The following is a 15,907-nucleotide window of genomic DNA, read 5'->3' as shown; positions in this document are numbered from 1 at the left end:
TTCTCATAGGGCTGAGATAATATGCATGGACCTTGACTCACTGATAATGGTACTGAGTTCCATCAGTTATCTTCACCTTACTGGGCAGTAGTTCATTAGCTGTTTTTTTCCAAATTATAAAATATGTCAAATATAGTAAAGGATTGAGAATAATATGATAAACACTGAGGTTATCAAATCTTAGCATTTTGTCATATTTGCTTTACATCTTTTTGGAGGAGGGAATAAACGCCCCTGTATACCCTCCCCTGTTCCTTTCCCTATTCTCCAGAGAAAACCATTCCTGAATTTGGGTATTCATCATTCACGTTCATGTTTTTATACTTACGGCTACATAAACAAAATCAATGTATTGTTTTGCATCCTTAAATTTTGTAAAGATGTATGTATTATTTGGCAACTTGCTTTTTTCACTCGTTTTTGAGATTTATTCATGTTGATATATTTAACTCAGTCCATCTATTTTAACCGCTCTGTAGTACTGCAGTTAATTAGTTAGCCGTAATTTATTTATCCATTGTTCTATTCATGGGCATTTAAGATGTTTGGTCAACACAAATCATGCTCCAAAGAATAGTCTAATACAGATCTCCTCGAGCATATGCAGATTTTCTCTAGGATATACGAACTGTTGGGTCAAAGGGGGTGTTCCCCTACATCTTTACTAGGTAACGTCAAATCCAAATAGACATATTAATTTACACTTGCAGGCAGTACATGGGTGTTCCCATTTCTTTACATACTTTCTAATGCTTGGGATTGCTAGACAATAAAAAATCTGTGTGATATCATTAATCATTAAGGAAATGCAAATTAAAAGCACAATGAAATACCACTACGCACCTGTTAGAATGGTTAAAAAAAAAAAAAAAGGCCCAATATATCTAGTGCTGACAAGGATGTAGTACAACTTAATTCTTGTGTATCACTGCTGGGAATGCAAAAATCATACAGCATACAATTCCACCACCTTACTCCTAGGTGTTTACCCAAGGGAAATGAAAACATATGTCTACACAAAAGCCTTTATGTGTATATTTATAGTGGCTTTATTAATAATTATTAAATGCCTTAGAAAGCTTTTAATTTCAAGAGAGATTTAGTTTAGGTTTTGAGAGCAGGTCTGGATAGGGATCCAAGACCAAGAAAATTTCAGAGAGCAGTTACCACTTGGTGGGCAAAGTGCCCCATCAAAGGAAAACCACCAGTGAAGTCTGAGTGCATTCAAAACTGTTTTGTCAAAGCTTAGTTATTACAGGGCTGGTCTTGGAGATAATGACTACATCAAGGAAATGGTTAATTCTAAAAATCACTTATGGACAGCCAAGGCACATTCATCCTTGGAAACCAGGAGAAACTTCAGCAGTTTCTTATCCTCCATAAAAACATTCGGGGACCGAAAAAATCTTCTCTGGAGGATAATAAATTCGTCTCGGAATATAGTGGAAGAGAAACTAGTTGTAAGATTTGCAGGCAAAGTACAGGATGCCTAGTTAAATTTCAATTTCAGGTAAATAATTTTTATATAGGACATACTTATACTAAAAAATTATCGGTCTGAAATTCAAATTTAGCTGGGTGTCCTGCATTTTTATTTGCTAAATCTGGCAACTTGAAGTGGTGAGACTCTTGAATCAGACTGTCTTGTTTAATATAACTTAGCCTTGAGAAGAAATCCAATTAACTGTGCAGAATAATCATTTATTATATTTACATGGAAGTTTTAAGTTTTTCACAATAGAACTTTTCAAAATGAATTTTAGTGATACAGGTTACAAAATGAAGATAGTTTCATAATTATGTTCACTGTAAATTCCAAAATTATAAACACTGCCCCTGTAATTGTTTAAAAAGATAAAATGGGTCTAACATGAATATATGAAAAGGATTTTTTGTGCTTAACAAGAAAAACATCATTTGGTTTTGTAATAAAATGTAAATAACTAAAAAAAAATTTCTGCGTGAAAACACTAAGCATATATTAGAAATTCTCCCATTAGCGCAGACCTCATCTGAAGAGTCCTTCAACCTTCACTAATGATGAATGCCATCACATTCTGTAGTCTTCCTGGAACAGGATAAAAAAATCTGTGTGTAACTACATGGAGTAATGGAAGAGTGAAGAAGAAATGAGGAGGGGAAAAAAACTCATCAGTTTAAGAATACTCTGAGTTAGGGATTAGACAGTTTAACAGGTCTACTTTACACTTTTTAAATGATATTTTACCGTTATCACCTTGTGAAAAGAACCACAAAGGTAATTTATAAAGTCTGGCTTATACATAAGAATCACTGGTAAAAAACAGAAACAATAGCATTTCAAAAGTAACTTAAACATAGTTTTGACCATCTTACTGTGTATTACTAGAGGCTGGATCAGGCACTTTGTGGGCTACAAGTATGACTAAGTACTTAAAGAGCTAACATCTAGTAAAGTAGAAAGACAATGCGTAAGTAAACATGATACAGGGTAAGTTGTCAAGTAAAATAATAGATTGAAAATGCTATGAGAGCATAAAAGGAGGAGGTGGTGGTGGTAAGTCTGCAAAAGCTTCATGGAAAGTGGCTCCGGAGATAGCTCTGGACAAGTAGAGATAGAGTGGTGGGGGAAACAGAGGAACAAGAGGCAGAGGTGGGCAGGTGCAGTGTTTGGGTTTAAGGAAGCGAAACTGCTTTGAATACATGATTTGGGAAGAATTATTTACAAAATGAATGGCTCTGCATGACCTGGCTCCTGCCTTTCCTACCTCAAGTCTATTCCTGCCCTGGCTCATTACCTCTTAGCCCCATGTGCCTGGAGCGCTTTACTCTCCCATCTCTCTTCTCCCATTTGCTTAGCCAATTCATTATGTTCACTGGGGCTCGGTTTTACTGCTGCTTTCTCTGCCAAGCCTTCATTGACCACCCTTGCCTTCCAAGTTCCTCGCTGGGCTCCTAGATCGTATGTCATGGCCCCTGTGCGTAATCTACCACATTAGATTATACATTGCTTAGAGACAGGGACCTTTTTCTGTCTTGTTCACTGTTGTAACTTCTGGGCCTTATTAGCACAGTGCCTGGCACTTAGCAGATAACCGATAAATTGCTGATGAATAAATTCTGGTAATAGTTTTTATATGTGTTTGAATATAGCTTCAAATGCTTTCACAGTGTTGACAGGTCAAATTACAGGGCTTATAAGAAAGGTATATTTTAGGACTTATAAGAAAGATATATAAACAAATTAATAGTTTAACCCATATGGATTTCCGTAATTTAAAGCAATTTTATGGAAGACATAATATGTATATGCTAAGTACAAACATGTTTCTTAGTGAAGGACAGGAAAACTAGAAACACAATAAACAATGAAAGCACACAGTGGAATAGTGAAACAAATCTCCATAATCTTCAAGAACTTAACTTTATAGATAGCACCTTCTACTTTAGATATTAAAGACTGTCTTTATACTTTCACTTTTTTAGTCACATGCAAGCACTATCCAAAATTTTAGCTAAACTCAAAATATGCCTAGTTTTGAATTTAATACTTAATATTCACTTACTTTCATAATCCTCTCCAGCTCCAAAATAAAAGGATTTTAACAGTGTCCATATACCCATTGAATGAATACATAATTTTGTTCTCTGGAGCAAGGTCCCAATACTTCATTACCAGATTTATACTGATTAGAAGGGATGGTATTCAAGCTGATAACTAGTTCTCTCACTTACTGAATTGCTACTCGAAGGAAATCATTAAAATATCTAACACATGAATCTAAGGTTGCCTCCTAGTTCCAACTGAAATGATTTGAATGACATTTTTCACTTTTATAATTAAGTACTAGAAATATTTTATTGTAAAGACTGACAAATATATCGAATATGCTCTGTTTTGCAAAGTCTGATTTTCCAACTGTTAAGTTACTGGCACTTGGGGAAAAAAACAATCACTTAAATGAAAACTAAAAATATAAAGCCTATGTTTAAAACATGGCGTTTATTAATACTGCCCACTGAGCTCCATTTTTATTTTACATTGAAATACTTCTGCTTTGCAAAGAAAAGACAGAAAAGTGCATTTTACAAGAGTACTTTTTTCTTTTTAATTCTCTGCGAAAATGGAAGGAATCTGAATCACAAGTTCACAATGTGGTAAAATGAAATAAAGAAACAATGATTTCGGTAATGCTATGCCATCACTAGTGTTTGGCTCTGGCTTGGTTCTCGTAAATCAGATCCTGATATACAGTCTAGAGCATCTAGGTTTTTACTCTACAGCATATTAAACACAGAAAAGGAGGTTTAAAAAAAACCCCTTTCAATGTACAAACATGAATTTAAAAACTGATTTTAAAAAACCACCTTTTTACATAATGTATATGGCAAAAATGCTTTAAATACATGATTTTGGAATTATTTACAAAATGTATCAGTCTGTGGAACAATTCACAGACAAAGCATACATAGTTGCTTTACTTAGTTGTTGCATCTCAACTTTGGGAGATAGAAATTTATTCGGCAGTATAGCAAACATAAAAACTATGACAAAGTATCTTAAGGGCAACCAAACATTTGATCCTCAAAACAGTTTAAATACTAGGACTGCCAAAGTTCCTAAACGAGGACATGCTTTAATGATCCAGATGCCCATGTATTGTTCTATACTGTTTGAAGGACTGAGACAGACGCCCTTCAATACAGGCAAAGCTACTGGATGCAACCTCCTGTAAAAGGGACAGCTGAGAGCTATTGTCATCCAAAGAGTGAATTAACCTAGAATTTTCTTTTTTTCAATTTTATTAATATTTTAAAAAATACATAAAAATACAACATCCAATGTCTGAATAAATATATTTAACAAGTTGCAAGATAATACCTTATTTTACACAAAATTTTCAGCTTTAGAAATCTTGTTAAATAACTTCATTGTTGTTATATATTTCATTTTTGTCTTTTTGTAACAAAATAAAAACTCTGAAATTACATAGAAAAAAGACAAAATATTTTTGTCAAGGGATAAGATAGTCCACTGAAAACTTATTCACAATTCCACTGTAAACATTAATAAACATTAAAATATTTGCATAATTGTGTGCTCAAAAATCCTATAAAAAGTGGAAGACTTATTACAACTGTAGTTTTCAGTCAACTACACTTCCTTTCACAATTTATTTTGTCCCATTTACACCTTTAAACCTGGGCACACTGCTGAACATATACTTTGGCAGTTCTAAATAGCAAGTGCTTCCACAAAAATAAAAAAACAACAACAATAAAAAAAAAAAAACACAACATAAACCCCCTACTCACCAAGTGTTCAAATACATCTTAGTGAAAGTGCAGCAGTCACTATTCAGCTGGATAATATTTTGATGTTTATCATGTGCACTTGCTTGTCTATGATTTCTATAACATTTGAAAGCTTTATTATACAAATTGAATTTGCTAAGTGCCCTTTTTTTATCTTCACAAAAAATGAAAAAAATTAAAGAGGAAAAATTATGACAAATATGGCAGGCTGCCTAACCTTCAATTATTAATCAGCTTATTTTTTTGCAACAGAAAAAAAGAAAAGAGAGGGAATAGATACAATCCAGCCTGGAAAAGTATACAGGATATACTTAGCAATGTCAAACCAGTTGAGTGCTTTCTGTGGTTGTATTTCAGGATTTTGGGATTTATGTCCATGGCAGCAAACTGCTGGGAAGGCAGAGAAAACGTGTATCACCTGCATTCTACAGCGAGTACATTTTGTGGGGGAGATGAGGATGAGGGGCTCATTCCAGTGTCTGACGAAGCAGATGACATGGAGGCTCCTGCATGAGACACTGTGGAATCAAAATAACCACATTAGACCTAAAACCTATCACACAAAGATACCTAGCCACTGGCAAGTTAGAAATACATTTCTTAGCATTCATTTCAATTACAGTCCTCTTAAATGGTCCCTGAATTTAGGAATAACAAACTGTCAGCAAAAATTGTTTGGCTCAATTGAGTGGAATCAGTCTCTGGTCAGTTAAATAACTCAGTTCCAAAAAGGCATCTTAAAATGTAAAGATTAAAGAGATAATAAACTCTTAAACCCTAACTTGAAAGATAGCTGGAAGGAACTCATCTTGCCCCAAAACCAAAAACAAGGTCAACCTGGGTTAAATTTTCAGTATAGAAAATTCTTCCTTAGTCTCCAGGTTCTAGGACCGTAAGAGAATTCACTCAACCAAGAATTTCCTACAGGCAGATAACCACTGGCATCGTACCTTTATCCTGCCCTGGTACACCTAATGGACACAGCACCCTATAAGCAACAGCAGTTATCTAGGTCAGGTATCAGAATCATGATGGAATCAGGATCAGGATGGAAGTGTGGGGGTATGATTAGAAAAATGTCCTCACGGGGTGCTCGCATGGCTCAGAGGGCAGATGTGCAACTCTTGATTTCGGGGTTTGTGAGTTCGAGCCCCACATTGGGTGTAGAGATTACTTAAAAAAAAAAAAAACCCAGAATCTTAAAAAAAAAAAAAAAGAAAGAGTCCTTATATGACTTTAACAGAACTCTCTAGGAAGACATAACACAGATTAAGGATCTATGCATTTGGTACTTTGCCATTTTTTTTTGGGGGGGTGTTTTTTTTTTTCTTTGCAAAGCTCCCTTGTCTCCTGCCAAACTTTGCCTAATTGTTCCTATTTAAATTTTTAATTTTTAAGTATATCTCTCTCAGTGTGTACGAGTGCTGTCAATGTGACATGTAACTCGTTACTACAAATTCTAATATTCCAGAAATCACTCAGGGTCTCACTTTAATAACTCCATGCTACAAAAAATTAAGAAAACAAAAAAGGGAAGACTGTAATAAAAGAATCTTTTTAGTTGTCTGAAACTCCCATCACCCTCAGGAAACTTAAAGCAGTTTAGGGTGCTCTGAAGAAATTTCAACTTGTTAATTTCCTCCTCTTTTCGTGTTTAAAAGTTCTGTAAAGACTTCTTATTCTTGCTATTTACAGTTGTTAAAGAAAAGGACAAACATGGAAAGCCTGATCTTCCATTTGCTCCATCTTCTGGGAATTAACACTGCTGGACTTGGACTAGAATGATTCAAGATCACATATGATACAGGTCATTTTATCAGAAATTAGTCCCCTAACTGCCACAGACAGAAAACTCCTCTCAATATAGGCAAGCCTATCATGTAATTTACCCGTTTTTTTAAGAGACAGACCTCCTGGAGCCCTCCCCTCCCACCCATCCTATTCCTGGAATAGTTGGCTCTCTAGGCCTGCTGTGCAGTGGTCAAATCCTATCGCTTTCATTCATCACCTTGACATTTTCTTTACTGTTTTCCTAAGTGGGATTCCTTGTTTGCTGAATCCTATGTTGTCTTAGCTTTCTAGTTCTGCTTCTGGTTTCTAGTGCACTGAGAAATCTGACATGAGAAATCTGATGCTATTCTGAGACCCATTTTTTAGATATACCTTTATGTGGTAAACCAAAGGGTTCTGAAATGTCACGGTGTGCTTTAGGTGTGATTTTTTCTCTTTTACAGATGTTACGGTGAGTCATTTCAATCTTCTAATTCATATCCTTTGGTTCTGGAAATTTTTCTTGTAATACTTCTTTGATGACAGCTTCCTCCTGTGTTTTATTCAGTGCTCTTTTTCTAGAAATTCTGTGATTCAGAAGTTGGATCTCTTGGCCAGAACCTTTACTTCTCTTAGTTCTTTTCTCCTATTGTCTGACCATCTACTAGGATTTCTTTAGCTTTGCTATCTATCTCTTCTATTACATTTTTTAAAGTCCTATCGTATTTTTAATTTTTGAGAGATCCGTCTTGGTCTCTGAATTGTATTAATACTATCATATTTTGGGGGTGCACTGGTGGCTTAGTCAGTTAAGTGTCTGCCTTCGGCTCAGGTCTTGATCCCAAAATCCTGGGATCAAGCCCTGTGTCAGGCTCTCTGCTTGGCAGGGAGCCTGCTTCTCCCTCTCTCATCTGCCGCTCCGCCTGCTTGTGCTCGCTCGCTCTCTGTCAAGTAAATAAATAAAATCTTAAAAAGAAAAATACTATCATATTCTTGTTTCAAGACTACAGTATCTATCCTGTATTTCTGTATAAGTTATAGTTTGGTGTTTTCTATGGTACATTGTTTTTTACAACTTCCTTTTATTCTCATTTTCTACTTTGGTTTCTACCTTTATGTAGAAGCTTTCCTATCTGGTCTTGTGGCTCCCATATTTAAGAGGGGGGCATTAAAAAACTAACTGGAAGCTGTGTGCGAGCAGGCGGAGCTTTTCAATGATGGGCAGTGCACATATAGTGATTGGCAAGGATCTTGCTTTTTGGTTCAGGAACCTCTAAATGTTGGTATCTGAGTTAGTTTGTTCCTCTTGGGTTGACCAGCTTCTCCAGAAGAATCCTTCAGTCTCCTCCCAAGATTGAGCATAAGCTTAGTTGCCAGCTTTCAGGAAGCCAAGAGGGAAAGAGTTTCAGTCGGAAAAGGGATGGGGTCTCATCATTCAGTATTGTAAACTTTTGCTCAGGCTCACTATTTCTGGTTTTGCACTTACCCCTCACCTTCAGCTATGGCTGGTGTCCCTGAGTCTACAGGCCATTTACCCTCCATACAATAAGTTAATTTCCTATTTTCTGCTACAGCTGCAGAAGAAGGTAGTTTGTATCACAGGATGGGACAAAAGGATCCAATTTCTCCTTCTATTTTCAACCAATCTCCATTTTTAGTCTCACCTATATCCCTGCTTTCAGACCTGGGGTGATGTGGTATGGACTGGCTTGTATCTTGTTTTGCCTCACCGCAAGGATAACAAGCTTTAGGTTTTAGCATTCTGCTAAAGCAGTCCATGTGCTTCACAGCTTCCAAGAGAGAAGTTGTTAACATTCCTTATCTACTGTGGTCTGCTATCCTATTATCTTGTTCTTGTGGGTACAGAGCTTTTCATTTTCTTTACTGTTATTTTAGTCGGGTTTGGGGATGGACAGATGTGAACCTATCAATATTTAGAAGTCAGTCCCACACAGTTTTACGGTCTAAGTCAGATAGTACTCTCTCTCCATGATTAATCCAAAGTAATCTCTCGTTCCACCAACTCCTATACTTGGTGATATCTCTCTTGGGGCCCTCATCACACACCCTTCCTGCCAGAAGTTAAGATCTCTGAGATCAAAGTCTGTATCTCATTCATCTCTGCACTTCCACCACCTGGAAGAGGGCCTGGCACACAGCGTGAACACATTAACATTGAGCTGAACGATTTCAACTAATGTTGTTGAGCTCCTCAGGAAATAACTTAGGATCGCAAAAAGATAATTTCTTTGAGGATCAGCCCTATGCCCACTACTTTTGGTGAACCTCATAATAACAAATATAGTGCCTATTTATAGGTAGCCAGTAAATATTTGTTGAGCAAAGTGTGAATTTCAGAATAACTACCTCTTCTTGAGAACCCACCACATTTAATAAAATCACACATTTTGTAAAATAGTTCATAGTCCTTTTCAAGAGTCTCGTCCTGATTAATTCAGTTGTTGACCCACTCGTTTCAATAATATCACAAAGAAGATAAAACTAGGAGTCTAAAAACAACAATTAATAAATGTGTACTATATTCAAAGAGTAACTTATGTAAATCTTCTAAAATGACAGGATATATTTGAAAAACACAGGAAGAAAAATTATAATCAAATTACCTTCTCTGTCTTTCTTTTTTAATCTTTTCCTCCTCCTGTCTATGGTTGCAACTTCAGACTTCAAAGACATGTAGTATTTTCTGATTTCCTGTAATTTTTCTTGGAGAAAAGAGATTCGCTCTGTACTGTTCATATTATCTAATTCATCTAAAGGGGAAAAAAAGTTTAATTTGGTTTTTAAAATAATTATCTGAGAAAAGAAGATGGCAGTTCTATCAAAACTCAACTTCTAAATCATCAAAAGCTTTAGTTTATTAAAACTTTCCATAATAATAGCTAAATAAGGCTCTATAAACAGGGATGACAATTAAATTTATGAATAAGATTTCTGTATATATCCCAAATTTTTTATACCAAATATGTATTACTTGGTGATATATTAAACGATCAGATAAACACAAGAAAACATAAACACGCAGCAACCCTGATGTATAATTGTTGTTATTCATCCAGTTTCTTTGTATCGATATTTTCATTCACTGCTTATTTCCAGTTGTCAGTACTAGAAAGGGTATTTCAGTTTCATCGATAAATACAAATCACACATCTTATTACTGGAGATCTTTCTCTAATATTTATCAGATTATTATTATGAAAAGGCATGGATTTGTATTTAAGATACATGGTGATTACTGATAAGACAATATTTGGAAACCTACATAAATGAATTTGGTAACCACTATTTCTTATTTTGACATTTTAAGATAAATACTTTACAAAATACATTCAGGTTTTCTAAAGCTTCTTACTGAGTTGAAAGCTCCATTTATATGTTCTAGGGGATGAATTCGGATGTTTTTCCCTGTGTTTATCTTTTTCTCCATCTTTGATGTGAGGGGAAATTCTTGCAGGAGATCGTGCAAGCTTCTGTGGCTTAGACACACTAAGATGCTTTACTGGTGTACATTTATTTGAATTGTCCAGGACAGGAAGATCTTCACTATCACTGCTTTGTCCTATAATAAGAAAAAATTGATTCAGAGATTATAAATGATGAAAATATCAAATCTCAAAATGCAGCAGACCCAGCAATCATAGTTTTTGGTGTCCTACAGAAATAAGTGTACAAATGCACAAATTCTTAACAGTAAAGAAATGGAAATCTACATGCCCACCGATAGGAAAAATGTTAAAAATTACATATACTTGATTCTTGAACAACTGGTTGGGGTTAGGGGGACTGACCCCCATGCAGTCAAAAATCTGCATTTACTTTTGATTCCCCAGAAACTTAATTAATAATAGCCTACTGTTGACCGGAAGCCTTACTGATACCATAAAGTTGATTAACACATATTGTGTACGTTATATGCAACATTATATAGTGTATTCTTACAAAAGTAAGCTACAGAAAATGTTAGAAAATCGTAAGGAGGAGAAAATACATTTACAGTACTCTAAAAAATCTGTAGATCTGCACAATTAAAACCCATGTTGTTCAAGGGTCAAATATACTATTGAATACTTAAAGTTGTTAAAAAGAATGAGCTAAAGTTTATAAAAACAAAAATGGCAAAATATCCCATATATACTGTTAAATAAAAAAGCAAAGTTATAAAACAATATGTATAGTATTGCCCCATTTATGTTTAAAACAAGATATAAAACCACCGAAACTGCATAAATGAAAAAGCACAAAAAAATACTTGACGTATGCACATCCTTTAACATATGTATAATAAAATGTGAGCAGATACTTGTTTGCAAATCTGTCCCTCCTCACCAGACATGCTTTTGCTTTTCACTTCATAACAAATTAGAATACTCTCAGTTTTACCCTTTTCCCCCCCAATCTTATACCCTACTACTTCCACGCTACTCTCAAAAGCCAACTTTGCCTTCTACCAAAAAGGCAAAGTTGAATGTTACACACTCAATTTCCCAGCCCCTCCTCTACCTGTATCTGTCTTTATTAACTTTTGAGGGGAGCTCAGAAAGAGAAGAATGTTTTTGAAGACTAATCTCTTCAGCTATAATCTTAAAACCATCCACTCACAGCTCCTCTGGCATATCCCAACAGCAATTATCCATCTTCTTTTATCTTCAGCTTCTTTTCCCAGTCTACCAACATGCTTAAATCTTTCCCACCCTGCAAGAGGGAGGGAAAAGAAAACTTCCCCTTTTAGCTGGCACCTCTTTCCTTCTCCTTAAAGTCAAATTTCTTGAAAGAAATTCTTTGTTACCCTGATTTCCACACCTTCTAATCACATTCCCATGTTCTTGTTAGGGTCCCAACATTTACAATTCACCAAATTCAATGAATGTATTTTAATCCTATTGCATATCCTATAGCATTCAAAACGTCTTTCTTATTCAAACCCACTAGTGTTTAGTGATTTGCATTTGTCTCTGATCAGTGCCCATATAAAGAGATAGCCCACTGAATTCTATTCTTGGTTCTTTTTCTTTTCATTTTACAACTCTCCCGTAGCAATCTCATGATCTTGCAATCCTTCACACAACCATCTTCTAAAAACAGACTCTTCTTTTTTTTTTTTTAAAGATTTTATTTATTTATTTGACAGAGATAGAGACAGCCAGCGAGAGAGGGAACACAAGCAGGGGGAGTGGGAGAGGAAGAAGCAGGCTCATAGCGGAGGAGCCTGATGTGGGGCTCGATCCCAGAAAGATGGGATCACGCCCTGAGCCGAAGGCAGACGCTTAACAACTAAGCCACCCAGGCGCCCCTAAAAACAGACTCTTCTAAGCTCCAGACTCCTACACTTCCCGAACACTGGGTACCTCTAACTCAACATTCCCTAAATTACTCTTCCAAAAACCTGCTGCAACTTCTGTATTCCATATGTTCGTTAACCAGCCCCTCATATGTAACTAATAATAACTGAATCCTAATGATTTCACGTCCCATCTCTTTAATTCATTTCTTCCTGCCAAATATTAAGTTCCAAAAGTAAAACTGATGATCTCCTTTTTTTTAAATCTTTTTAACTTTTTACACAATCTTCAAACTTACAACAAAATTATAAGAACAGTTACCAAAAAATGTTTTCCTGACCCATTTGAAGGTTAAGTTGCCCAGCCATACTTGAGTACTTCAGTGTTTTTTTTCTTACAAACAAGGACATTCTCCTTGTGTTAGTTATCTGCAAACTGGCCCTAAACTTAGCAGTTTAAAACTACAAATGGTTAATATCTCACAGTGTCTGAGAGCTGGAATCTGGAAGCAGCTTGGCTGTGTGGTATGGCTCAGGGAATCTTGTGATGTTGCAGTGAAGCTTTTAGCTGAAGCTGTGGTCTCTGAAGACTTGACTGGAGCTGAAGAGTATGTTTCCAAGATGGTTCACTCACGTGGCTTTTGGCAGGAGGCCTCAGTTCCTTACTTGATGTTGGCAGGATGTGCTCAGTTCACCATGTGGACCTCCCCATAGGCTGCTGTGTCCTCAGGACATGGCAACTAACTTTTCCCAGACCAAGTGATCCAAGGGAGAGCGAGGAGGAATCTGCAGTGCCTTTTATGACTTATTCTCTGAAGTCATACTCTATCACTTCATTCAGCCCCCATTCAAGGGAAGGGAATTAGGCTTTGTCTCTTGAAGGGGAGAGTATCAACAGATTTGTAGATATGTTTTTAAAACCACCATACACTTAGAGAACCATAAAACAACAATCGAAATCAGGAAATGAACACAAACATATTATCACCTAATCCTCAGATCCCATACAAGTTTCTCTACTTGACCCAATAATGTCTTTTGTAGCAATAGGATCCAGGTGAGAATCATCCGCTGCTTTTAATTGTCATGTCTCATAAGAGTCCTTTAAATCTGCAACAGTTCCTCTTTCTTTGACTTTCATGACCTTTGCAATTTCTTAAATTACAGACCAGTTATTTTACAGAAGATCCTTCAGTTGGAATTTGGTGATGGTTCCTCATGATTATACTCAGGTTATGCATCTTTGACAGGAGTGTCACAGATGTGCTGCTGTGTTCCTGTCACATCCTGCCAGGTACTATGTGATTCCCATTTGTCCCGTTACTGGTGATGTTCACTTTGATCATTTGACAAGCGTATCTGCCAGGCACTAGGACATTATTCAGTTACCCTCTGTAATTCCTGCTGCCACTCTCTTCTCATTTCCCGTCACTCCTCCTCTCTACATCTGTATTGTCCAGCCACACGTGGCTCTGAGAACTTCAAATATGGTTCAAAAGTTTTCCTTTGAAATGCCTTTTATCTTGTATAAATTATATGCTCCCTCCATGGGATATGTATCTACTGTAACCTAGAATTTTCCTTTGAGACTTGTATGAAGGCATGTTTTGGACATAAAACTTTAATTTGTCAAAATCAACCATGTTTATTTCTACTATATTCTACAACTTAGTTTTATTCCATATTGTACAGAAGTCTTTCTCAAGTATTCTATTTATACTGATTTACTAATTTCCTTGTTTGTTTCCATAAGAATCTTATTATCTTCTTGTTTTAAAAATACCATGCTACTATTTAGAAATCAGCTTTTCTAGATTAAAGTAAACCATTCCATTCAGAAATGTAAACTTAATCTGCTTTTACCACTAGAGCAAATATTACTTTCCTATTATTTAAGATCCTCAAATACATTCAATATTAAACCACTTTACATAAGAAATACAAATGAAATAAGCATAAAAAATAATCACAGCTATCCCAGCTCTAAATAAAATTGTAAGCCCCTTCAGCTTAAAAATTAGTGGAGGGGCGCCTGGGTGGCACAGCGGTTAAGCGTCTGCCTTCGGCTCAGGGCGTGATCCCGGCGTTGTGGGATCGAGCCCCACATCGGGCTCCTCTGCTATGAGCCTGCTTCTTCCTCTCCCACTCCCCCTGCTTGTGTTCCCTCTCTCACTGGCTGTCTCTATCTCTGTCAAATAAATAAATAAAATCTTTTTAAAAAAATAAATAAATAAAAAATAAAAAAAATAAATAAATAAAAATTAGTGGAAAAATTGCTATTTCCAGAACATAATAAACCAAACATTAAAAACATTTTTTTTATTAAGTAAATTCTACCCCCAACATGGGGCTTGAACTCACAACTCTGAGATCAAGAGTCACGTCCTCTACCAAGTGAGGCAGCTAGCCACGCCTAAACCAAATTTATTTTTAAATTGACACAAATGATCAAACCAACAAAATGCTGGAAATATGAACACTGTGCTAAGGCCAGCACTGGAAAGCACCAACCTGTTCCATTCTTTTCACTTTTGGCTACAGCACTTGTTCGCTTTGGGGTACGCTTTTGCTTTTTTGCCAGTAATCCACTATTTCCATCACTTGGCCTTTTCTGACCTGAAATAAGGGGAAAGAGACAATTGAAAAAAATATGTATCTACTTGGGATACCATTAGTTTATTATAAAAGAGAGACGTGGAAATTATTTACATGATGAAAGATTTCACAACTTCAGTGGAATGGGCAGCTTCACATGATGCCATTTTCAATAATGATTTATTCAGTCTACAAGCTTTCCAAGAATGTCACCCTCTCTAAATAAAAAACAATCCTTGTCATCTAGAATGACTTTGGCGCCTCCATATTCTGGGAGAAGAACTTTATCTCCAACTTTCATGCTAACTGGTTGGATCTCTCCACCCTTTCCTTTAGAGCCCGATCCAACAGCTACTACTGTTGCTTGCAGTACATCTCCATGAGATTTTTCTGGAAGCATAATGCCTCCTTTGGTTACAGTTTCAGCTGCACTCCTTTCAACTAAAAGTCAGAGAGGGGAAGAAACTTTCTAAATGCTTGTCCTGTCCTGCCGTGACTCTGGCTACCACAGTTCATGCCCCACTCTCTAGCCGCTGCCATGGCAAGAGCCGCTATAATTATTCACTTGTCTACTCCATGTAAATTTCTACATAAACTTTTTTTTTTTTTTAGGGGTGCCTGGGTGGCTCAGTCGTTAAGCGTCTGCCTTTGGTTGACCGCGTGATCCCAGGGTCCTGGGATCGAGCCCCGCACTGGGCTCCCTGCTCTGCTGGGAGCCTGCTTCTTCCTCTCCCACTCCCCCCTGCTCTTGTTCCCTCTCTCGCTGGCTGTCTGTCAAAAAACACATTTTTTTTTTTAAAGGCAGGGGAAGGGAGAGGAGGAGGTAGGAGGGAGAGAATGAATAGGAGGGAGGAAGGGAACTTTACCGCTCAAGAGTTCCTAAAACTCTTAACTTACTAATGTGGGGGTTGAACATAAAGGCTGATATTCTCCCTAGAAATTCCTTAC

General features: G+C 36.5%; 1 protein-coding gene and 1 pseudogene across 4 annotated transcripts in view; both read right to left on the bottom strand.

The window, feature by feature from the left end:
* Positions 1-1,685: 1,685 nt before the first annotated feature.
* ARID4A (AT-rich interaction domain 4A) overlaps positions 1,686-15,907 on the bottom strand; it is a 65,292-nt gene continuing 51,070 nt past the window's right edge. For all 4 annotated transcript variants that reach the window (XM_026480294.4, XM_026480296.4, XM_026480295.4 and 1 more), the window contains 4 exons: positions 14,876-14,980; positions 10,439-10,645; positions 9,690-9,836; positions 1,686-5,813 (listed from right to left, as the gene is read on the bottom strand). In XM_026480294.4, coding sequence (XP_026336079.1) covers positions 5,710-5,813; positions 9,690-9,836; positions 10,439-10,645; positions 14,876-14,980 — 563 coding nt within the window. In that variant the 3' untranslated portion in view covers positions 1,686-5,709. The remainder of the gene's footprint in view (positions 5,814-9,689; positions 9,837-10,438; positions 10,646-14,875; positions 14,981-15,907) is intronic.
* On the bottom strand, positions 14,987-15,901 carry LOC113242323 (10 kDa heat shock protein, mitochondrial-like; annotated as a pseudogene).

The sequence above is a fragment of the Ursus arctos genome, unplaced genomic scaffold (assembly GCF_023065955.2).
Source record: "Ursus arctos isolate Adak ecotype North America unplaced genomic scaffold, UrsArc2.0 scaffold_25, whole genome shotgun sequence".
Classification (NCBI taxonomy): domain Eukaryota; kingdom Metazoa; phylum Chordata; class Mammalia; order Carnivora; family Ursidae; genus Ursus; species Ursus arctos.
This window is presented reverse-complemented; position numbering and strand designations above follow the sequence as displayed.